The sequence below is a fragment of the Phyllostomus hastatus genome, unplaced genomic scaffold (genome assembly GCF_019186645.2).
Source record: "Phyllostomus hastatus isolate PE091 unplaced genomic scaffold, TTU_PhHast_1.1 phas_scaffold_1066, whole genome shotgun sequence".
NCBI lineage: Eukaryota > Metazoa > Chordata > Mammalia > Chiroptera > Phyllostomidae > Phyllostomus > Phyllostomus hastatus.
The window spans coordinates 2,717,000-2,741,649 of NW_025334004.1; the positions used below are offsets into that span (position 1 = coordinate 2,717,000).

Consider the following 24,650-nt stretch of genomic DNA (forward strand, 5'->3'; position numbering starts at 1 on the left):
CTTATTCAGTAGTAGATATTAGTTATTTTGACTTTTGCCAATTTGATTAATGACAAATGCTGTCTAGCTTTAATTTGCATTTCTTTGCTTACTTGTGAAGGTGAACATCTTTTCATGTTTATTAGCAATTTCCATTCCTTTTGTCTCCTTATACTTGTCCATTTTCTATTGGATTATTTTTATGGTTTTCTTACTGATCATCGGTACCCTTTATGTGTTATGGATATATTAATTACAATATATATCCTTTAATTTTGCTTGATGGAGGATAAATCCTTTGCCTATTGTATTTTACTAACATTTTCTCTTAATTTGTTGCTTATCTTTTTTCCAGAAAAAAAGATATCTTTTTTAAAATTTAAGTAACCATAGATGGGACATGAGAGGGGGGGCCCAAGCTGGGGCAAATAGTGGCTACCTCCTCCCCTGCAGAACAGGGGGAAAATGTGGCCCTACACTCTTTGCTGTCAACACAGGTGCCCCTGATCATTTTGCTACTGCATCCTAGGGGCAGGGCCCCACTTTCCCTGGGGCTGGGATCCTTGCCTCCCAGTCTTCTTTGCCCTAGCCCCCTCCCAAGAGGATCTTGGAGGGGAGTGTGGGTAGCACAGAAGGCAATTAGGATGAACATTTGGCCCTGCTAGCAGCATCAGTGACAGATGTCTAAGAATGAAACATTGAACAAAAAACAACACAACTGTCTAGAGGTAGTTTGTGAACATTGGAAAAATGGAACCAGAACCTTGGTGGGTAGAGAGTTGTAATGGGGGAGCATGGCTAGCTCCTTCTTAGTAATGCCTCATGTGAGGGAAGGGGAATTTTGAGGCCTGAAATGGAAGCAGGCTCACACCCCTCTGCTTTTCTTCCTCTACCACAAGGAGGGCTATCCAACCTAGTGCAGGGACTAGGCAAGGCAGGGAAGAAAGTAAAGTGGGTGTGAGCTGCTCCTGGTAAGACACAGTCTGGTCAGGGCATCTTGAGTCAGAGAGAGCTTGGATCCCTTAAAGTTCAGGGGAGCCCTCCCAGGCCCCCTAAAAAGAAGCCCGAGGTAAAGTGGGAAAGAAAGGTCCCACCCCCAAACCAGGAGCACAGTCAGCAATGTCCCCATCACCAAGGGAGAGGGAATGCAGCAGCAGGTACAGGGTACGGCTAAGTGGAAAGTAAGCTTTGACCAAGGAGGGCAAGTGAATACATATGGGTGGGTGAAATGGGTTGCTGGGAACCCATACCAAAGGAAAACTGTTTCCTGCTTGGGCCACTGGGGCTCTGCAGTGGCTGGTGTACTGTGTAGTGTGATGGTGCTGGCAGGTACAGGGCGAGGGTGTGGGTGGGGATGGGGTAGGGATGGCAATAGTGATGGTGACTGTGGGCCCGGTAGGCAGGGGCAATGGGAGCAAAAATGTCCTATCCCAGAAGGAAACTGCTCCTCTGTACAGTCACTGCTCTTTTCTGAGGATTCCTTTAAGATGCCCTCTTCCTTCTTCTCCAGTTTTTTGGGTCTGCCCTTTTATTTCCTCCCTGGAGTTGTGGTTTTCCAGGTCTTGGCAGTGCCTTTGTTTTTGCTCCCCTTTGGTTGGTCCCAAGGTCTCTTAGGTTTTGGCACTTTGCTGGGCTCCTTCAGAGGCTGCTTGTGAGGCCTGCCGTGGCATCTCTTCTCAGTGCCATCCTTTTCCTGCTTGGAGGCCAAGGGTTGGCTTAAGTTGGAGGTTGACTCACTCATCTTCTCTCTAGGGAGCAGGTGGAGGAGTGATGGCTGGAGTGGGCAAGCTTGGCTGGCCGCTGACCTACAATACGTGCTCAGACTGCTGGGAGCTATAGTGTTGGGCGCTGAGGACCTGCCTGGCTCCACCACAGCTGGTAGCAAATGCAGATACCTTAGTAGAGCTGCGCCAGTGTGAGCAATAGTCCAAGAGCTTGGAGTCCCAATTGGAGAAGCACAGGCCCCACTCAAGGGCATTGTAAAAAAGCAGTGGCTTATCTTTTATGTCTGTCTGGGGTGCATTTGATTGTATAGAAGTTTATATCTTTTATATAGCCATGTTTGTCTTTTCATTATGGCTTCGAAGTGTTGTATTTTGCCTAGGAATTATCTCTTACCCCAAGATTATTATATTTTCCTATGTCTTCCTTTACTTATTTTATGTTTTGATGTTTAAATCTCTAATTTATATGAAATATTTTTGAGGTTCAAAAACTGACCAGATGTCAGAATAGTCATAACAGATGCATCAGAGCCATAACTCATCATAAAAGATTATTTGTCTAAATTCCCTCTTTGCAGGTGGGAAAATTGAGACCCAGAAAACCTAGAATGACTTGTCTGAGGTAATTAGTGGCAGATTCAGGTCTCATAGCCTCAGTTGTCAAGAGTTTTTGGTGAATTTTTTTTTCCAGTCATCTCCCATCCAGTTAAACAGTATTACCATGTGCACTAACTTTCATAGTTTCATAACTAGAATTTTGAGTGTGAGAAGCTATGACCTTTGATCATCAAATATACATGGTACTTAAAAGCCACTATATTATATTGGATATTAGGGTTATAAACCCTTTCATTTGTATAAGCAACTTTTTAAATGGCTTTTATGTATATTCCCAATTAATATTTTTGTACTATATACTGCATCAGAGAAGTTCTGTAAACTCAAAACTAGTGCCAACATGCAAGATCAGTTTTCTTTGCCCCATTTTTCTTAGAAAGAAAAGGCAGTGAAATTAAAGAAAAGGTAAAGCACTGGTGTCAAACCCTTGCAGTTGACTTCTTTTTTCTCTATGTAGCGTTAACTATCACCCACTTGTCCTTGACTGAAGAGTACTATGTTTATTTGGTGCTAACAGAGGTTACCTTTTGAAACATAAGTATTCATTGCCTTATCACTTCTCTTCAAAAACTATGTATATCTATAAGTAATGTAATCAGCTGTTGAGCAATGTAAAAGTCCCAGGTAACTTAGTCTGAAATCCATTGACTGATTGGGCAGCCAAGGTTGAAAAACAGATGTTATCAACCTCTCTCCTTCGTCAGTGTGCAGATTTTTTTGTTTGTTTCTTTCCTTGATCCTTTGTTTCACCTTCCTTCTGACCCCTCACTTAATCTGACCCTTCTTCCCTTTCTAACTTCTGCACTCTTCTATGCTTTTATAACCTCTGTACTTCCTTCTTTTTAATACTTATGATATGAATTACTATTTCGCTAAAAGAACTGTTCAATAAATGTCATTTGTAATTCCTAATTTTCAAGTTGGGGACTAAAACCTTTTATAACTTTTATCTCCCCTCCTCCAACCCTCTAAAATAAATGAAATCAAATTATGTTTTATATACAGTTAGTAAGTACTTGGGTTAAACTTTTTGTTGGGTTTGGTAGGCAAACATGCTCTTAACAAATACTATTTTTAAAAACGAAAAAATTACTGTTTCACAGAGAAAATTTTTTAGTATCATTGGGCTGAAATTGATACCTCATCATGGTTTCTCCAGAAGGTACTAGTTTCCCTTCTTTGGATTGTACAGAGTAAGTCTTAATTCTTTGATAGCCAGGAAGAAACTGAATAATAGTCTCCTCTCCGAACTGAATTTATCCAGTTTCTTCAGCTGCACTGTACATGGCATTTTACAGCTATTTAGCCTTTGGAAAATTGTAGAAATAATAACCCACAAATTTTCCCTTTTTTCCCCCCCCAGATTTAATTCAGGTAGCTTTTTTCACTTGTTCATTTGACCTGGCAATTAAAGGTGTTAAATCTCCTTGGTGTGATGTTTTTGACACAGATGATGCAAAGGTAAGTATTAGTTTTACAGTTTCTCTGCCTTTTTTGCATGATTTTTTAATGTTGTTGCTTGAAGTAGCTTCTCAAAAAAATAAGCAGAGTAGGGAACATTAACTGTCTTTGACTAACTCATAATTTTTTTTTACTCAAAGGGAGACTGCGTTTTCTTTTCTTTTTTTTTTTTTTTTAAAGATTTTATTTATTTATTTTTAGAGAGGGAAGGGAGGGAGATAGAGAGAGAGAGAGAGAGAGAGAGAGAAACATCAATGTGCGGTTGCTGGGAGTTAGGGCCTGCAACCCAGGAATGTACCCTGGCTGGGAATCGAACCTGGGACACTTTGGTTCCCAGCCCGCGCTCAATCCACTGAGCTACGCCAGCCAGGGAGACTGCGTTTTCATGTAGGGCCCACCTACTTCTAATTAGTTTGGGTTCATAAAATTCTGGAAAAATTTCTTCCATTGTGATTTGCTTTCTAGGTCTACCCAGTTAAAAAGCTATTTAACCCAACATCAGACTTTACTACTAGAAAGGATTATACAGCTAATACAATTTAAATTCTCCTTTTTGTAGGATGTGAAGGCTCAGAGAACATGAATGTTTTTTCAAATACCTATTTCTTTCATAACCATTTTCATGATAAATTGAGTTCTGTTCCACCCTGATGATGCCGGTAATTCATCCATACTTTGTCTACCTACTTCATATTTTTTCTCTTCATTCATATGCCTTCTTTGTAGACTTTCAGACTCTAGAAAGAGAAGGGCAGATAGTCCTCTCGTAATTTTGAGAAAGGCAAATTCTGGTCAGTTCTGGGATGTTGGAAGCTAGAAACGTGAGATAAGAGAGGGCTAATTTTTAAGTACTAAGAATTGCAGCATTGGATAGAATTCTGGTGGATGAAAGTAGGATATGTTTTGTATGTATGGATCATTCAGGAATATGGACTTTCGAAACCTTAGTCATACCTTGCATATATATATATATATATATGAAGGTTATATATATATATATATATATATATATAACCTTCAGTATGCCATAAGAAGTAAATAAACTTCAAAATTTAACTTTTAAAGTTAAGTGGCTCTATCCATGTGCTACCTTACCTCTGAAAACTTGACAAATTCTCTGATTTTTCAGTCACAATTAGATTGGGGTTTAAATATTTTTTTAATTTTTCAATTACAGTTGACATCCAATATTACATTAGTTTCAGTTGTACAACCTAGTGATTAGATATTTCTATAACTTACAAAGTGATCACCTTGTTAAATCTAGTCCCCATCTGGCACCATACATAGTTACTACAATATTATTGACTATATTCCCTGTGCTATGCTTTATATCCTCATGACTGCTTTGTAGCTACCAATTTGTGCTGCTTAATCCCTTCACTTTTATCAGCCAGCCCAGCAGGGGGCAGGCTCAGCAAAGAAATATGGCTTCTGCCAGTACTTCTGTCTGGGAGAGAGCAATCCCTTCAGCCCTCACCCTGAAGCCAGACAATTCACATCCTCCTGTATGTCCCCTGTACCTTTCTAGCTGCTGTTTTATTGTTGGAACTTAGAATTAGTCAGAGTAAGTCTGTGGGACAGTCTTTAAGAAGAACACGTGGAACTTCAGTAGCCCTCTGTCTCTCTCAGGCACAGTCCCTGCTGGTTTTCACAGCAGCCAGTAGTTATTGTGACCTCCTTCCCTGGCACTGGAATGCTGGGCTAGGGAGCCTGATGTGGGCTTGGGACTCCTTGTTCCTCAGGGGAACTGCTATAGCCAAGATACCTTTATGATTTTCACCTGTAACATGTGGGTATGGTGTATGTATGAGACAAGCTGATTCCAAGTCTCCACCCCTCTTACCAGTCTCATTGTGGCTTCTTCTGCGTATCTTTAGTTGTAGGACTTCTGTTCATCTAGACTTCAGGCAGTTGTTCTCAGTGATGGTTGTTCTGTAGCTTCATTGTCATTTTGATGGGGTCATGGGAAGATATAAGTACTGCATTTACTTACTTCTCCATCTTGACCAGAAACTGGGGTTTAAACATTTTTGACAAGAATACTATAGCCCTGGCCAGGTAGCTCAGTTAGTTAGAGCATTGTCTCACTATACCAAGGTTGAGGGTTTGATTCTCAGTCAGGGCACATACAAGTATCAACCAATGAATGCATAAGTAAGTGGAACAACAAATCACTGCTTCTCCCCCCCCCCCCCCCGTTTTCCCCTCCTTCTCTCTCTCTCTTCTTCTCCCCCTTCCCCTATCTCAAATCAGTAAATAAAATTAAAAAGAAATAAAGAATACTATATAAGTGATGTATCTTCCTCAGTGCATCACACCTCAGTGCATCACATCAGAAGGAATGTCAGTTTGTCACATCATTCATGATAATGTTTGATTATTTGATTAAAGTGATGACTGCTAGATTTCTTCAGTGTGGAAATACCTCTTTTCCTCTGTAAATAAAGAACTTATTTAATTGATCTTGACTTGAAAATTTGAAATACATATATATTAAATTAATTGAATACGAGTTTCCTTTTCTATATAAACAGCAAATAAGTTAGATTCTTCATTTAAAAATACAAGGTTCTTTTTGATTTTACATATTGCTGAAGTATTTACAGATGAAATAAAATGATATCTGGGATTTGCTTTCAAAATAATCCAGTGGTGGTGGTAGGTGTATAACTGAAACAGGATTGGTCAAATGACAGTTATTGTTGAAATTGGATGGTGAGTACACAGGGGTTCATTATACTACTGCCCTCTATTTTTTATGTTTGAAATTCTTTATCAAAATTTTTTAAGTAAAAGTGAATAGACATGAAATTCTGAGAATTATGGAGATTACTAGCTATCCAAGACCTTATGAAATGCTGGATTATGTGTGCCTTCATTCAGCAAATATTGCTTTAGTGCTTGCTCTGTGCTGGATACTTGGTTGAACTGAAGATACTACCGTAAGCTAGACATTATCCTCAAAGAATGCCACAAGGAGTGAAAGACTCAAATGAACCATTGCCAGACAATGGGATGGCTACAATAGAACTATATGTGATATAGTAATATACAAAGGAGGCGGTTGATTTAATGATACGTAAATATAAAAGAAATGATTCATGAACTACTCTTCTGTAAGATAGTTTTTTTGAAACTTTGTATATAACTTTTACTATAATGAGTATACCTAGATTTCATGTCTTTTCTGGAGTCAGTTTTGGTATTTAACATTTTCTAATAAAAGTCATTCATGTCATCTACATTTTCAGAAGTATTTGTAGAATTTGGTAAATTTATCTCATGTTTAAAAAAAATATTTTCCCTCTGTTTCTGAGATTATTTCACCATTATTACTTACTTGCATATTTGTGCTTTCACAGTTTCTTCATTAGTTTAATTTTAAACTTTATATAATATATAATTTATATTTACAATATACCCAATATGTATTTTTCTGTATCTAGTTTTTGTTCAGCATTATGTTTTTAAGATTTATCTAGGATGCTGTTGTGTGTAACTTCACCTGCTTAATAATGGGAATGTATTTCCGAGAAATGTGCCATTAGGTGATTATGGTGTTGTGTAAACATCATAGAGTGCACTTACACAAACCTAGATGGTATGACTACACCCATAGGCTGTTTGATGTAAACTGTTGCTCTTAGGCTATAAATCGTTATAGCCTATTCTTGAACTTTCAGACAACACCAGATTAAATCAAACATAAGAGAAAATGATGCAGAGACCTTTAAACATGAGATGTACGAGGTTACTGCCAGCATAACACAGCATACTGTTTTATAGCAAACTTTCTTATAAGTGCACTTTAAAATAAAATGTATATTAAATATACAGACCAGTAGAATAGTCATTTATTATTATTGTCAGGTATTATGTGCTGTACATAATTGAATGTGCTATACATTTATATGACTAGCAGCACAGTAAGTTTGTTTACACTAGCATCACCTTAAACACATGAGTAATGCATTGCACTGTGATGTTGCAATGACTACAATGTCACTAGGCAATAGAAATTTTTTATTATAACCTTAGGGGACCACTGATGCATATGTAGTCTGTTGTTAAATGTTATGCAATGCATAACTGTAATTCACTTTCATTGCTGTGTAGTATTCTATTGTATGAATTACCCATTATTTAACTGTTATCTTGTTTATAGACATGTAGGTTTTCAGTTTAGGGCTATTTTGTTCCCTTTTCTGGTGGTTTATGTGAGGAGGACATGACTGGTATCAATTATTTCATTATGGCAGATGATATACATCTTTTTAATATACTGCTAAATTTTATTTGGTTATACTTGATTTCAAATTCATTAAGTCATGTTTATAGTGAGGTTGGTTTATGGCAGTGGCTATCATTTGTGAGTGATACTACTGACCTGGCCCTATTTTTCTCTGTCTGTGGGGATTAGAAATGTAAGGGGGAATTTTTGTTTGTAACAATGACTAGGAATCACTGTTGGCATTTTGTGGCTGAGAGTATGGGATGCCAGCTGTCTTGGAATGCAGTGATCTGAATTTTCTCCTCTCACCCCTTTTTCTTTGTGTTTTCTTTGTCCAGTTTTGGTAATAGGATTCGATTAGCCTCCTAAAATGAATTAAGTTCTCCATCTTTTTCTGTGTTCTAGAATAATTTAAATATTAGGAACTAACTTCCTTGAAGGTTTGGTAGAACTCATGGTTAAAACCAACTATGTTTAGCATCTTTGAGGTAGACCTTTGACTCTATTTTGTATAGTCAGTGTGGGTAACTTACATTTTTGTGAAAAACCACCCATTTCATTTATATACATTTTCAAGTCTTTTTGATACATAAAGTTTTAACTGTGTAGATACGTTTTTTAAAAAATCTCCAGTTATAGTTACTTTTTCATTTCTGATACCATTTTTATTTCTTAAACATATTTGACAGAACTTTAATTGCTTTTATTTTAAGATTTTATTTATTTTTAGAGGGGAAGAGAAGGGAAGGAGAGAGGGAGAGAAACATCAGTATGTGGTTGCTTCTCGTGTGCCCCCTGCTGGAGACCTGACCTGCAACCCAGACATGTGCCCTGACTGAGAATCGAACCTCAACACTTTGGTCTGCAGGCCCGCGCTCAATTCACTGAGCTACACCAGCCAGGAATACTTTCTTTCTTTCTTTTTTTTAACTTTTAAAAATGTTTACTTTGGACTTTTGTGCCAACTTCTTAATTTAATTGCCTCTCTAAGTGTTCTTAAACTTATGGCTTACATTTAGTTTTTCTAAGGGCTCTTTTGGGAAGAATGGCTCATAACTACTGCATAGGCTTCTCAGCTACCTCTCTTGGGTTGTAGGTTTTAGTTATCTAGTTTTGGTGTTTATCTGATCAAATGATACTTGAGTAAAAAGTTTAACATTTAGATAAAGGCTGCCTTAATCACCAACTCCATTTCAAGACCATTCTACAGAGATTCACCACTGCTTTCAGTTTGATGTGTAACTTTCAACCTTTTTTTATGTTGCTATTTATAATGCATATCATTCTTAGAAATGTAAACTGTGTAATGTCTATGTCAGTACTTATAGATCTACAATGTAATTTTTAATAACTGCATGGTATTCCATGGTATGTATATACTGTAGTTTATTTAACCACATACCCATTAATGATATTTAGGTATTTTCAGTAATATTTTTCTTTTACTCCTGTAAGCAGTGCTGCTGTACGATATTCTTGTACATTCTTTTGTGTTCCTCTATGAAAATTTTACTTTATTAGAAATGGAATTAAATGGGCCTTAGAGATGTCTGCTTTTATGGGTTTTGCCAATTTGCTCTTTAAAATATCTACACCAATATACATTATTTTCAGCAGCAGCAATTTTCCATGTCCTTGGTGTGCTTTAATTTTTTTTATTTTTGCCAAACTGATACATAAATCAAAGTAACTCATTTTCTATCTGATACCTACCTTCCTAATAAAGTTTTAGAAGAAAGGGGAGGTGAGCATATGTCTTTAATAAGCTATTGTTCTGAACTGTCATGGATGCTGGGTTTTTGGTGTTTGTTTGTTTGTTTAGTTTTTAATCCTCACCCAAGGACATGCTTATTAATTTTAGAGAGAGGGGAAGGGAGGGAGAGAGAGAGGGAGAGAAACATTAATCAATCAGTTGGTTGCCTCTTGTATGTGCCCCAAAATGGGGACTGACCCTACAACCTAGGCATGTGCTCTCACTGGGAATCGAACCTACAGTCTTTTGGTGTATGGGAAAACACTCCAACTGAGCCACACCAGCCAGGGTGGATGCTGGATATTTGGCTGTGAGTACTAACTTGCTTTTTGCATGCCATCCTCTACATTCCCACAATTGAAATTTGTGTATCAACATACCTGTCTGTGTGTTATGGATCTTTGGGTCCAATTAGTAAATACTTGAAATGGCAAATGTAAATTAGTAAATCTGTAACATGAATAAAAGTGTAATAGTAATGATTTTTGAAATTTTTAATTTTAGGTATTAGAGTATTTAAATGATCTGAAACAATATTGGAAAAGAGGATATGGATATACTATTAATAGTCGATCCAGCTGCACCCTGTTTCAGGATATTTTTCAGCACTTGGACAAAGCAGTTGAACAGAAAAAAAGGTAAAAACTGAAAACAATTTTTTTAATGTATATTCTGAGTGCCCAGTTAAGCTCCTGGAAAATGTTTTATAATACGTAACTTTTTAAAAATAGATTTTGCTTGTATATTTTAAAATATTCTAATAATAATGATACTTAGAAAAATTTAGATGACATATGTAAGTAATAAAGCATATAAACCTTCCATTTAACCCAAGAATTAGAACAATATTCATAATTTGCATTTTTATTTATTCCTGTCCCCTGTAAGTACTTTTCTTGAGTTAGTGTGTATCACCTCTTTGCCTCTAAAAAGTAGTTTTTCATATGAATGTATGTGTGCCCAAATGGTAAGTCTTCTGGGACTCATTTTCCCCCCTCAGTATTTTAAGTAATTTTTATTTTAAATAAGAATTTATCATTGAAAAGCCTTTTTTAACATTTATACCTTGCAAGGTTTTTAAAAACTTTTAATAAATTGAACCTTTGATAGAATCTAAACCCCATTTTATTTGATAAATATGCTTCCATAAAAGCTTATACATTTACAGTTGGAAACAAAAGTCATGCTATAAAGATTGAATCAGAAAGACTGAAGATAGTATATTTAATTGTGTTTGCAGTATTAATTTTATATACGTGTATGTGTATGTATATAGAAAGAGGAATTTTTCTTGTGTCAATATGACTAGTTTATGGAATTTTCTTGGGTTCAGTGGGAGGTTGGAAAGAAAACCAGATTACTTAGTTTTCTGTTACAACCTTTGTGGGGGAAAATAGTCAAGGTAAGTTTTGTTTCTGAGATAGGTATTAACTTCTTTGCTTCTTAGTTTTATGAGTGGTTTAAACTCTCAGGCTTTATGAGATAACAGATCTTTACTGTCTGTTCATTGTTCATCCCATTTTGAATGAGATGTGATCAACTTAGAATTATGCCAGAAAGACTCTTAATTAACTTTTACAAGGTCTGCAATTACAATTTGATACCAGACTTAAAACTTAAGTAAGAAGTTTGTTACTGGTGTTTTGAAATAAGTATATTTCTCTACACTGTAAACTAGAAAACATCACAGAGAGAAATTAAAGATGACCTAAATAAATGTAGAAATATATTGTCATTATGGATTGGACAACTCAGATTGATCATGTATTGACTGTGTGCAGTCTCTGTCACCATCCAATAGGTCTCTGTAGAAATTAGAAGCTTATTCTAAAATTGATACAGAAATGCAAAGGACCTAGAAGACCTAAAGCAATTTTGAAAAAAGAACTTACGAATACCTGACTTCAAAATATATTATAAAACTGTAGCTGTAGACAAACAGATCAGTGGACTAGAATAAAGTCAAGAAATAAACTCGTAAGTCAATTGTTGACAAAGATGTCAAGGTAAATGCATTCGAGAAAAGGACAATCTTTTCAACAAAGGGTGCTGAAACAATTGGATATTCATATGTTAGAAAATGACCTATAGGTCCTTACTTCACATAATACACAAAAATGGATCATAGATTTAAATGTAAAGTGCAAAATTGGAAAACTTCTAGAAGAAAATGTAGGACCAATGACCTAAATATGAGCTAAAATTATGAAACTCTTAAAAGGAAATATGAGAGTAAATCTTTATGATCTGGATCAGGCAAAGATTTCTTAGGTACTACACCAAAAGCATGGTCTATGAAAAAAAAATCGATAAAGTAGACTTCATCAAAATGTAAAATTTTTGTGCTTCAAAAGGTACTATGTGAAAAGTGAGAAGACATGCAATAAATAGACTTGGAGGAAATACTTGTATACATATATATGATTAAGGATACAGACAAGTTACATCTCACTAATAGAGAGACATTGCAATTTGAAAAAAATGGCAAAACATTTGAACAGACAGTTCACTAAAGGTATATGGATGAGCACATGAAAAGATATGCTCAGCATCATTAGCTATTAAAACCACAGTGAAATACCACTAATAAATCTCCTGAACTGGCTGTAAAATAATAGAAAAAAATATATATTGGTCTCTGCCCCGGATTCCTGACATAGGCCTCCTAAAACCTTTGTTTCCTGGGTGATAAGAGTGTCTTTCATTCTAATAACAACTATGGGTTAATTCCTGGATGGCCCCGGGTTGAGGGCTGATTGCAGGAAGGAACAAGTCATGATTAGAAACTTGGAATTTTTAGCCTCACCCTCACCCTCATTCTCTTGAGAAGGGAGAAGGGCTAGAAATGGAGTTTATGAGCAATCATGACTACATAATGAAGCCATCATAAAAATTCAAAAAGTATGGGGTGCTAAAAGACTCTGGTTTGCTGAGAGAATGGTGTGCCAGGAGAGGGCTGGAAGTTCTGTGCCCCTTTCCACATACTTTACTCTATGTATATCTCACATCTGGATGTCCATCTGTACCCTTTATCATATTTCATAATAAGTTACAAAATGTAAATAAGTGTTTTCTTGAGTTCTGTGAGCTGCTCTAGCAAATTAATTGATCCCAAGGATGGGGTTGTGGAACTGTGGATTTGTAGCCAAATTAGACAGAAGTTGTGGGTAACCTGGGGACCTACTTCTAGCAGCTGGCACTTGAGGTAGGGGGAGTCTCATGGGACTAAGCTCTTAACCTATGGGATTTGACTCTATCTCCAGTATCAGGACTGAGTTAAGTTGTAGGTGGTATCACAGAGAATTGCTTGGTGTGGGGAAAAAATCCAGAAATGTTGTGAGTGTAGTAGTGTGAAAGGAGAAGCAAGAGGAAAAGACTGGGTGGTTTTTATATAGACTAGCTAAAATTTTTAAGAAGGATTGCCCTAAGTGTTGATGAGATTTGGGGAAACTGGAAACCTTATATATCTATACAGACTTCTCTGGGAATGTTTACAGCAGTATTAATCCTGATAGCTAAAAACTGTGAACAGTTCAAATATCCATCAACTCCTAAATGCATATACACATTGTGGTAGTCTGTGTAATGGAATACTACCCAGCAATAAAAAAGAATTAACTGCTTTTAGGTGCAACAAAATGAATGACTTCAAAAACATTATTATGACTGACATAAGATTATATATTGGATGATTCTGTTTATTTGAAATTTCTAGAAAAGGCAGGACTTTACATGTGAAAGTAGAGCCTGGATCTGGACATGGGAGCAGAAATTGACTGAAAAAGGGTCCAAGGAAGTTTTTTAGGGTGATAAAAGCATTCCCAAGTTGGATTGTGAACATTGCATGCACAGCTGTTAGATTTTCTAAATAATATTAATCTAACTTAACAATTGAAACAGGTGAATTTTATAGTGGTTATGTTATTCGTGAATAAAACTTTGAAAACAGTATGAGTATTTAATAAAGGGAAAAGGGAAGAAAAGAATGAAATAATGATATGATAAAAGTAGAAATAATTTTTAAGGAATTTACTAATTCAAAAAAATAGAATCTTAAGAGTTTTTTAAAAAGATGACCCCAAAATGCTTATGACATATAGTTGTTAAAAATGTTTTTTTAAAAAAATAGGGCTCTTGTAGTCCCATAGAACCATTACTTTTTAAAAAAAAATAGACTATTTTTACAGCACTTTTGGGTTCACAGCAAAATTGAGTGGAAAGTAAAGAGATATCTAATATACTCCTTTACCCCACATATACACATCCTTCCCTGCTATCAAAATCCCATACCAGAATTAATTTTTTAAAAGCATTTTTATTGAGAAATAGACAGTTCACCCATTTAAAGTGTACAATTCAGTGGTTTTTAATATATTCACAGAGTTGTGCAACCATCACCACTATTTAATTTTATAACATTTTCATTACATGAAAAAGAAACCCCATGCCCATTAGCAGTCCCTTTCCATTTATCCTAAGCCCTCTCAGCACTAGGCAGTGACTAGTCTACAGTGTTTCTGTATGGATTTGCCTTTTCTAGACATTTCATATAAATGCATTCATATAATGTGTGGTTCTTTATGACTGTCTTCTTTGCCTTACCATAATGTTTTCAAGGTTCCTCCATTTTTTAGCATATATCAGTATTTCAATTTTTTATGGCTGAATAATGTTCCGTTATATAAATATACCATATTTTGCTTATACATTCATTATTTGATGGACATTAGGATTATATCCACTTTTTGGCTGTTTTGAATAATGCTACTATGAACATCTGTTTACAGATTTTTGTGGGGACATGTTTTCAGTTTGCTTGGGTATATGCCTAGGAATGGAATTTCTAGGGAGACATTAATTTTGAGTATGAGGAATTGTTAAAGAATATTAAATAGGCAGGCAGTCCCTGATATACACTGGTTCCTGGATGTGATCTTAAGATGAAATACACCAAGTTGAGGTTAGCCTGTTTATAGTAATGTAGTAGATTACCTGCTAGGAGAAGTTATTTGTTTCTATGTTAAAATTAAATTTCAGTTTTTAGCTTATTTTCTTATAATTTGCTTATCTCACCCACAAGTGACGTAGAAGGAAAATGCAACTAATTGAGTACTTAACTGTGTTAGGTAGTAACTGATTCTGTTTTTATACACTTAGAAGTTAATAATAGACTAATTTTCATGCTCGGCTTATGGAATCAGATGCAATGTGATGTAGTTGGCAGATGCTTGGATTTGAGTTCAGTCCTAGTTCTGCTTTATTGATGCTACGGATTCCTCACTTCTAAAAAGGGGACTGTCTCATCTGACTCTCAGGTTGTGATAATGAAGAGAGTGTAAGTCTGCTAAAGCATTTAGTATAAAGTGATACACAAATATGGTATTGTTCTTGTATTGGGTTGGCCAGAAAGTTCTTTTATTTTTCCCATCCAATGGCTTTAGTTGTGCTTAGTTGTTTTTAACTCCACACAAAACAATTTTGTTAGATTATATTGTGACAGCTGTCATATCAGCATACATTTTTTTAAAAACATCAAAATTAGTGAATTTTTGTGCAGCCATTTTAATATTGAAGATGGAAGGAAGATATGCAACATTTTCAGCATATTATGCTTTATTATCTCAAGAAAGGTGAAAATGCAACTGAAATGAAAAATGATTTGTTTAGTGTTGAAGAAGGTGCTGTGACTGATCAAATGTGTCAAAAGTGGTTTGCGAAGTTTCTTGGTACTATTGACATTTTGGCCAAATCATTCTTTGTTGTGGGGCTGGCTGTCTTATGCATTGGAAGATGTTTAGCAGCACCCTGGCCTCCACCCACTAGAAGCCCATAGAGGAAAATAACAGACATACTTAAAATATCCAAGTTAATAAAGTTATTGGTAAAAATGAAAAATGTGTCTTATGGAAAAAATATACGGACTTTTTGGTCAACTCAATATATGAGTTCTTTGGCTAAAACATGTTTTTAATGTCTCTCAAGACATTCATACACCTCGCCCCATAATTATTCAACTTAATAGAAACAAGTACTGTGAGTAAGAACAAGTAATTTGTAGGACATACTCTCTTCAAATTTCTGTGGTCTATGGCTCATTTATTAACCTAATTGCCTTTTCATTGGCAAAATGGAGAAAATCTTTATTCCTTTTGAATGACCAATCCTTTGTTGTGAATTAAAAATAAGATTCCTTCAACAATATTTTAAAAACCTACTATTATACATGTCAGGCAATGTTTTTAGGAGCTGGATACAGTGATGAGTAAGAAAGTGACTCCTACAATCTAGAGAAAATAGAAATACATGTAAAAGCTATGGGTCATGGTTTAACTGTGTAAGATTGTGAAACAATATAAAAAGTTAAAGAACAAAGAGTTTGACCTTTTAAGACCAGAAGTCATTTTGGCCACATCCTCCTTTCCTGAGGGAAGAGAGTTAGCAGTGATTTTGAAAAAAACTAGCAGGTGCTTTTCCGGGACTGGTTATCTCTGTACTGTAAGACTGATAAGGGTTTTTAAAAAAATGTATTTAGTTGAATCAAAATTAAATCTTATTAAATAGGTAAAGGGAAGAAATATATTTAGAGACTTCTACCAGATTTCTCTCCAAAAAAACCATTGAAGCCAATTTTATGAGCAGTGCCAAAATTAAGAGTACTTCTGAAGAAAACCAACATATGCTTGGCAAGGAGAGAATACTAAAGTTTTAAAAAAATTAATAGACTTTGTTTTCTAGAGCAGTAGGTTCAGAACAAAATTGGGTGGAAGTTAGAGTTCCAGATACCATTCCCTATTCCACATTCACAGCCCTCCCACATTAATATCACACACTAGTGTGATAGAATAATATTTTAATAGAGTATTTTATCTCTGTATTTTATCAGATCTATTCATGAAAACATTAACCTTTTTTGTCATCACTCTTAAAATCTTTTTTTAATTTGGATTTAGAGTTTGTAAGTATGTTTATACATGTGTATATATCAACAATATTTTGTCATTAATGTTGTCTAAGGAAATATTTTTCACTTAGTTCTAGAGTTGCCAAGCTACTATTTGCCGCCTTCATCTCTCCACTTTACATTGAGATTATACAAATACACAGGTTGTTATGTGTTTTTTTTTTTAAGATTTTACTTATTTTTAGAGAGGGGAGGAAGGGAGAAGAAAAGAGAGGGAGAGAAACGTCAATGTGTGGTTCCTCTGGAGTGCCTCCTACTGAGCACCTGGCCCACAACCCAGGCATGTGCTCTGTCTGGGAATTGAACCAGTGACCCTTTGGTTCATGGGCCAGCGCTCAGTCCACTGAGCCACACCAGCCAGGGCTGTTATCTTTTTATACCAACATTAAATTGGAGATTATCTTCAGTATTTCTGAATACTTTTCAACATAATTTTAAAGGCATGGTTTACTTCACAGAAAAATCAAAGATTGCAAATGTTAATTTGCAAGTATCAACATTTTGGTTAAATATAACTAGCCCTCCAGATTGGGGTCCTTCTCTCTTACTAGGCTCTTGACTTTTATTTTCCTTCTTAAACCCTCATTACAGTGATGGCATTAAGCTTAAAACAAGTACACTTGTATTTAACCAGCTATTGCTACTTAAGCAGCGGTGATTAGAAAAGCAGAATTTAATAGAGAAATGAGATGTATCTGGATTTTACTCTACTTTCTCTTCCTCATTATCTCTGTTAATATATGTTTATCCTGCTTTTTCAAAGTAAGGTTTATATTCTGGAATATAATTGCTTGCCTCATGAGATCTTCTGTTTTGTGGGGGATACTCTCAGACACCAAAATTAATTGCTATAAATATTTGTTATTGCATTAAATAATTCATTATCTTTTTCTGCCTTTTCATTGACTGTCAAATCTCTGGTATTTTCAGATTCCACTGAATAAGGGTGTGCCTTTTTAAGGTTATGTAGTTCCATATTTTCATGTAAGATGGCAGCATTGAAATAAATGCATAAAATAGCCGTATTTTGGTTAATTAGCCCAATGTAATGGGAGAGCTTTGTCTCTTAAAGTTCCTAGAAATGTATGTAGATTGTAAGTCCTCAGAACCTATTTTTACTCATCTTTTTGTTAATTTTCTGAAGTCAATGTTCCACAGAGTTTTAACTTGTACCAGGAGTCTCTTTCAGTGCTAGTTATTGAAAGATAACTGGCAAAATGAGGTAAAAGTTAATATAACTAGCGTTTGTACTCCTAATTCAGATTCAAATGTCCAGCTACCTTCTGGAGAGATACTTTTTGACTCTCAGTAGACTGTAGGTCTGTGAGACCTGGAAATTGGTTTATGTCACTGCTCTCCCTCTCAGTGCCTAAGAACAAGCGTGGGGTGCAGGTGGTGCTCAATATGTACTGAAGGAATATCCACCATCTTTTTTCCCTGTAGTCCTTATTTTAGTGAATGCCACCGTCATCCTTCCAGGCATCCAAGCCGCAGACCTGTGCATCATTTTTTATTGGCTCCTTCATCTTATACATCTACCTAATCATATTGTGGGTTTTTGTTTGGTTTCCAGTTTTATGTCAATTTCTTCCACTTTTCTTCACCCCCCACTGCTACCACCTCAATTCACATTAACTAGTATCTTCTCTCTCCTAGATTAGCACCTGCCTAAGTGCTTTCCTGACTTCAGTGTTACTCCCATTCCACTCGATAAGACAACTTGTGCAGGCAATAAAGGGTGTGCAGAAGGTGAATACATTTAATATATTGTCTCAGAGAACACATGCCTAGTTTGGAGGATGTTGGTGAAATAGCACTAAAACAAAAAAGTGCTGAAGGACAATTAATTTGAACTTTGGAGTTTGGTAAAGGCTTTATGGGAGGGAGGAGTCTTCACTGGTTAGTGAAGACTTCTTTCAGTAACCTCATCATATCAGCCCTTAATACTTGTTTTGACTTTTTTGAAAATAGCTTTATTGAAGTATAATTGATATAAACAGGACATATTTAAAGTATACAATTTAATGAGTTTTTATATATGTGCCCATGCTATTGTCACCACAATTAAAATAATGAAATATCCATCAAATGCAAAAATCTCTTTGTAAGGCTTTGTAATCTACTTCCCACCCCTCATTCCAACCTGGGCAACCACCGATCTGCTTTCTGACATTATAAATTAATCTGTGCTTTCTAGAATTGTATAAAACGGAACAATATAATATGTACAGCTTGTTGGTTTGCCTTCTTTCAATCAGCTTGATGGTTATGAAATTGATTCATGTTGTTGTGGGTATCAGTAGTTCATTCCTTTTTAAGGCCGAGCAGTATTTCTTCTATGGGTACACCACATTTGTTTCTGCACTACCCTTATGATGGACATTTGGGTGGTTTCCAGTTTGATGCTATTACAAGTAAAACTGTGAACATGTGTCACCTTTTTATGGACATATGCTTATCATTTCTCTTAAATAATACCTGGAGACATGGATTAGCTGAATCATAAGTAAGTGTATGTTTAACTTTTTAATAAACTGCCAAAGTGTCTCTTCCCATCAGTGTATGAGAGTTCTAGTTAATTCTCCATCCTAGCCAGCACTTGGTACAGTAGGTCTTTTTTAATTTTAGCCATTATAAGGGATGTTTAGTAGTACCTTGTTTGGTTTTAGTTTGCATTTCCCTAAAAATAGTGATATTGAGCATCTTTTCATGTATCTATTTACTATCTGTATATTTATTTTGATGTATCTGTTCAAATCTTTTGCCATTTTTTAATTGGGTTATCTTGTTGTAAGAGTTATATATATATTTATATTTAGATATATTTTCTAGCCACAAGTCCTTTGTAAGATTTATGCTCTATAAATATATTCTCCTAGTTTTGTGATTTGCTCTTTTGTTTTTGGAATGTCTTTTATGGGCTGATTTTGCCCCACTATTGAGGCAATTTTTCCTGAGCATCTATTTGATACTCAACCTATTTTGAGGTTTTCCTAAGTTTGTCTTGTGGGAACACAGACTCTTCCTGGCCCTGTGTTAGCTTTGGGAATTTTTTCAGCTGTTTCTTTTTAATGTTTTTTTCCCTGGGTAGACATATTTTTCTCATATGCATGTACTGATCATTACTAGCTGAAAACCTGAGGGAAGTCCCTGGAGATCTGTCTTCTCTAGTACTCTATCCGGAGAATTCCAGCTAAACAAATCCTCGGTCCTATCTCATCTACTCATGGAAAATTGCCATGCTCTGTTCAGGCTCCCTTCCCTGTGCTGCAGCCTAGAAACTCTAGGTGTAGCAGTCTGGATACTTGTTGGGGTTCACCTCATTTGCCTTCCCTTGCTCTTACTCTGACTGTTGTTAAATGTGTGAAAATTGCTGTTTCGTATGTTTTGTCTGGTGTTATAGTAGTTCAAGACAGGAAGGTAAATCTGGTCCTGGTTATTCCATCTTGAATGGAAGCAGAAGTTATTTTTAGGTATGTTTGCTTGAGAAAAAAACTTTATGCTTGATTCACTCTAGTTCTACATTTGTGTCAAGCTGTCAAACATGCTTTTCCAGATGCCTCATTGAAGCTGATATTTTAATCAGATGTATAAGATTAAATTTTTTTTCCTGGTAATTTTCTTCCCAGGGTATCTCATATCTGTGGCAGTTTGTGTTACTTATTTGTGTACCTACATAAGTATGGGGATTATATGGATCTTGTTTAAAAACATACTTCATGTAGCATTAGTTGAGTGTGAACACAGGAATTAAGAGCTTAGAAAGGTGAGTACATTTAAGGGAAAAGCATGCAATTATTGGTTGTTTTCTGGTTGAGCTTTATGAAGTACTTTTTGGGGATGTTTTACCTACTTTGAACATACACATAGTCATCAACCCTTGCATAACAACATAATTTTAGATTTCAAATTAAATTTCATTTTTAAATAAAGATTTAACAAAATTTCCTTACAAACTTATGTAAGTAAAAGAGGGCTGTAATTTAGAGAACTACATTCTTATCTTGCTAGATACAATTAGGCAATTCATTTGTCTTTTTTTTTTTAGTGAAATGAAATTTGTCTTTTTTTTTTTTAAGTGAAATGAAAGGGTTTGCCCTGATCCATGTGGCTCAGATGGTTGGGTGTCATTTCACAGAGCAAAGGTTGTTGGTTTGATTCCCAGTCAGGGCACATGCCTGGGTTGAGGGTTCACAAGAGGCAACCAATCAATGTTACTTTTCCACATCGATGTTTTTCTCCCACTCTTTTTCCCTCCATTCTCCTCTCTCAGAGAGATAAATAAGATAGATAGGTAGGTAGATAGAAAGAATCTTTAAAAAAATAATAAAACAAAATGAGAGGGTTTGACCAGATCTCAGCCCTAAAACATTCATTCCAACTGTGTATTCCTATATATACATTCATATAGATTATTCACTTGTTTTCTTATATTTGTATTAATACTTTAAATTTTCTAGGTTTTTTTGTTTGTTTTTTTAAAGCTAAACTATGCCTTTTAAAAGTGGTTTTGTCGCTTCTCAGACAATGTGACATACCAAGTTATTACAAGGCATTTTTATCAGAGGGAGAGCAGTTAAAGGTGTCCTATTTCTTGCCTTTGTATTTCTCGTTCTTTGGGAGATTATTCTGCTAAGAGTTTTACAAAAAGAATAATCATTGCAAGTGGGGGATATCAGTTAATTTGAGAAATGTAACCAGTAGAAGTTGGTATTTATTGATAGGTCAGAGTATGGAATCAGAATACAGAAGAAACAGGAAGATTGAAGAAAAATAGGAAAGTTCAAAACAGATTGCAGAACATCTGATTTATTCTTAATTTGATGTTAACTATGTAAATGTAAAATAAATTTCATTAACCTTTTTAGACATTTTATATATAGGACTCATTAGGATAAAATTATTAGAATTCTCTGAAATACATGCAATGCAGGAGATATCAGCCAATTGTAGGTGTACTATGCCTTAGGATGTCAGATTGTAATATAATACAGAGCACAGGGATTCTTGGGATGTAGAGAGTCTGAATTCCCAAAACTGTATTCAAGTTTTTATGGGTATATATTTCTCTTGGATGAAGTCCCATTCCTTTAGTCATATTTTCAAATGTCTTTATGTCCCCAACATTAAAAACTACAGTTGCTATAGGTATTGAATATGCTTCATTATTGATTGTTTTGGCAGCTCCTCCTTTAAAATATATTTACATCTTCCTGCCAACAGACTGCATTCCTTTGTTAAAGATAAAAAACTTGGTCCTTTCTATATGGCATCCTGAACCTCACAACTCTGTTTATTGAATGGTCATGATAAAGCCACAGGTAACCATAGATAGGCGGGAATACAGCAATCTTATACTCCCCAACAATCTTACGACAAAATTATGTGCAGTGGCCTTATGTTGGGAATCAATAAAGTAACTTTTTACATTCTTTGCCCTTGTCCTCCCATACATTGTGTTTTCTTTCATTGTTACCCCAAATCCCTTCCTGCTTCCTCATTCAGACATATACATATTCTTACCCATTAGCTGTTACCAATATTTTGGGCTTAATCATAGAACATCTTTGCTTTGAAGAAGCTTGTGAATGAAACCCAGAAGAGTACTCATGTCATCCTTGAGACTGGGTATACTATTCAAGGACAAGCTAGGGGTTAGGTTCTTTCAAATAGCAATTGGGCTTACACTGACTGTAGGAAATCCATGCCTAGCAAGTGTATAATAACTTCAAAGATTCACTCTCTGTTGAGAAATGGAACCAATGCAACAGAAATTACTGATTTACTTTACAGAAACCTGGCACATGCTTTAATGACCTTTGCTGAAAATTGGACTCTCAATAAATACTCTTGCATATTTGCTTTGACATCTTTAGAGTTAACAAAAACAAACAAACAAAAAATCCACAACCTTTTAGCCCCCACTAATTGAAGATATCGAAGTCCACAGTTTTGGTGTTTGGGTATAATTTAGAATAGAAATTTTTTTTCCCATTTAACACTTATGCTGCTTAACTTTGTAAAGGAAAATTGAAATTGTGAGTAAGTCATGTAAAAAGGGCAAACAGGTGTAAACATGAGCAGCTGTTTAAGAGGGATTATTATTAACTCTTTGGAATAAAAATATGCTGTTTTTGGTCACATGTATTCCCATGACAGTGTTGTTGTTTTTTTAAATTCTTCTTTAGATCAGTTTTAGGTTCTAGCAAAATTGAGCAGAAAGTACAGAGAGGTCCCATAAATTCCTTTCACCGCCCCCCCCCCTTACTGTTGATATTCTACACCACAGTGGTACATTTGTTATACTTTATAACCCTACATGGAAGCATCATTATCACCAAAATCTATAGTTTGCATTAGGGTTCACTCTTGGTGGTGTAGATTCTCTGGGTTTGGACAAATGTATAATGACATGTATCCACCTTCGTAGTATTGTGCAAAATAGTTTCACTGCCCTAAAAATCCTCTATTCTTTGTCCATTCAGCCTTCCCTTCCCCCTAAACCCTGGCAACCACTGATCTTTCTACTGTCTTCCTAGTTTTGCCTTTTCAGGATGTCATATAGTTGGAATCATATACTGTGTAGCCTTTTCAGATTGGCATTTTTCATATTGTAACATGCATTGGCATTTCCTCCATATCTTTTTGTGGCTTGATAGCTCATTTCTTTTTAGCACTGAATAATATTTTATTGTCTGAAGATTCCACCATTTATTTACCCATTCATCTACTAAAGGACATCTTGGTCGTTTCTGAGTTTTGACAATTAGAAAAACAGCTTCTATAAACATCCATGTTCCGGTTTTTGTGTAGACATAAGTTTTTAATTCCTTTGCATAAATATCAAGGAGTGCAGTTGCTGATCATGTGATAAGAGTATGTTTAGTTTTATAAGAAACCACCATACTGACTTTCACAGTGGCTGAATCATTTTGCATTCACACCAGCAGTGAAATCCTGTTGTTAGCATTTGTGTTGTCAGTGTTCCAGAGTTTGACATGTGGTGCTGTTTGCAATTCCCTAATGAAAGAGGATGTGGAGCACCTTTTCATATAGTTACTTGCTGTCTGTATATCTTCTTTGGTGAGCTTTCCAGGTCTTTTACTCAGTATTTAATTGGGTTTTTCTTATTGTTGCATTTTAAGAGGGTTTTTTTAAGTATTTTTTATTGATTATGCTATTACAGTTTTCCCAGTTTTCCCCCTTTATACCCTCTCCACCCTGCCCCCACAAACCTCCAGCATCCCCCCCACCTTAGTTCATGTCCATGGGTTGTACATATAAGTTGTTTGAGTCCTCTGTTTCCTATATCATTTTTTATCTCTCCCCATCTATTCTATGCCTACTAATTATGCTTCTTCTTCCCTGTACCTTTTCCCTGCTATTCCTTCCTTCCCCTTCCCCACTGAACTCCCTCTGTGTGATGTCCATTTCTCTGATTCTGTTCCTGTTCTGGTGGTTTGCGTAGTTTTTGTTTTCATTGTTTTTCTTTTCTTTTAGGTTCATTTGTTGATAGTTGTGAGTTTGTTGTCATTTTATTGTTCATATTTTTTATCTTTTTCTTAGATAAGTTCCTTTAACTTACATATATATAGTAAGGGCTTGGTGATGATGAACTCCTTTAACTTGACCTTATCTGGAAAGCACTTTATCTACCCTTCCATTCTAAATGAAAGCTTTGCTGGATAGAGCAATCTTGGATGTAGTTCCTTGCCTTTCATGACTTCGAATATTTCTTTCCAGCCCCTTCTTGCCTGTAAGGTTTCTTTTGAGAAGTCAGCTGATAGCTTTATGGAAACTCTTTTGTAGGTAACTGTCTGCTTATCTCTTGTGCTTTTAGGATTTTCTCTTTGTCTTTAATCTTGGGTAACTTAATGATGATATGCCTTGGTGTGTTCCTCCTTGGGTCCAACTTCTTTG

At 35.6% G+C, this 24,650-nt stretch overlaps 1 protein-coding gene and 1 pseudogene across 2 annotated transcripts in view; one reads left to right on the plus strand and one right to left on the minus strand.

Moving 5' to 3' along the window:
• MINPP1 (multiple inositol-polyphosphate phosphatase 1) overlaps positions 1-24,650 on the plus strand; it is a 38,202-nt gene that overhangs the window by 7,840 nt on the left and 5,712 nt on the right. Inside the window, exons 3-4 of one of the 2 annotated variants that reach the window (XM_045854422.1) lie at positions 3,685-3,782; positions 10,274-10,407. The exons of the other annotated variant lie outside the window; for it this stretch is intronic. Coding sequence (XP_045710378.1) covers positions 3,685-3,782; positions 10,274-10,407 — 232 coding nt within the window. The remainder of the gene's footprint in view (positions 1-3,684; positions 3,783-10,273; positions 10,408-24,650) is intronic. 2 annotated transcript variants of the gene reach the window in all.
• Positions 650-1,720, minus strand: LOC123828988 (annotated as a pseudogene).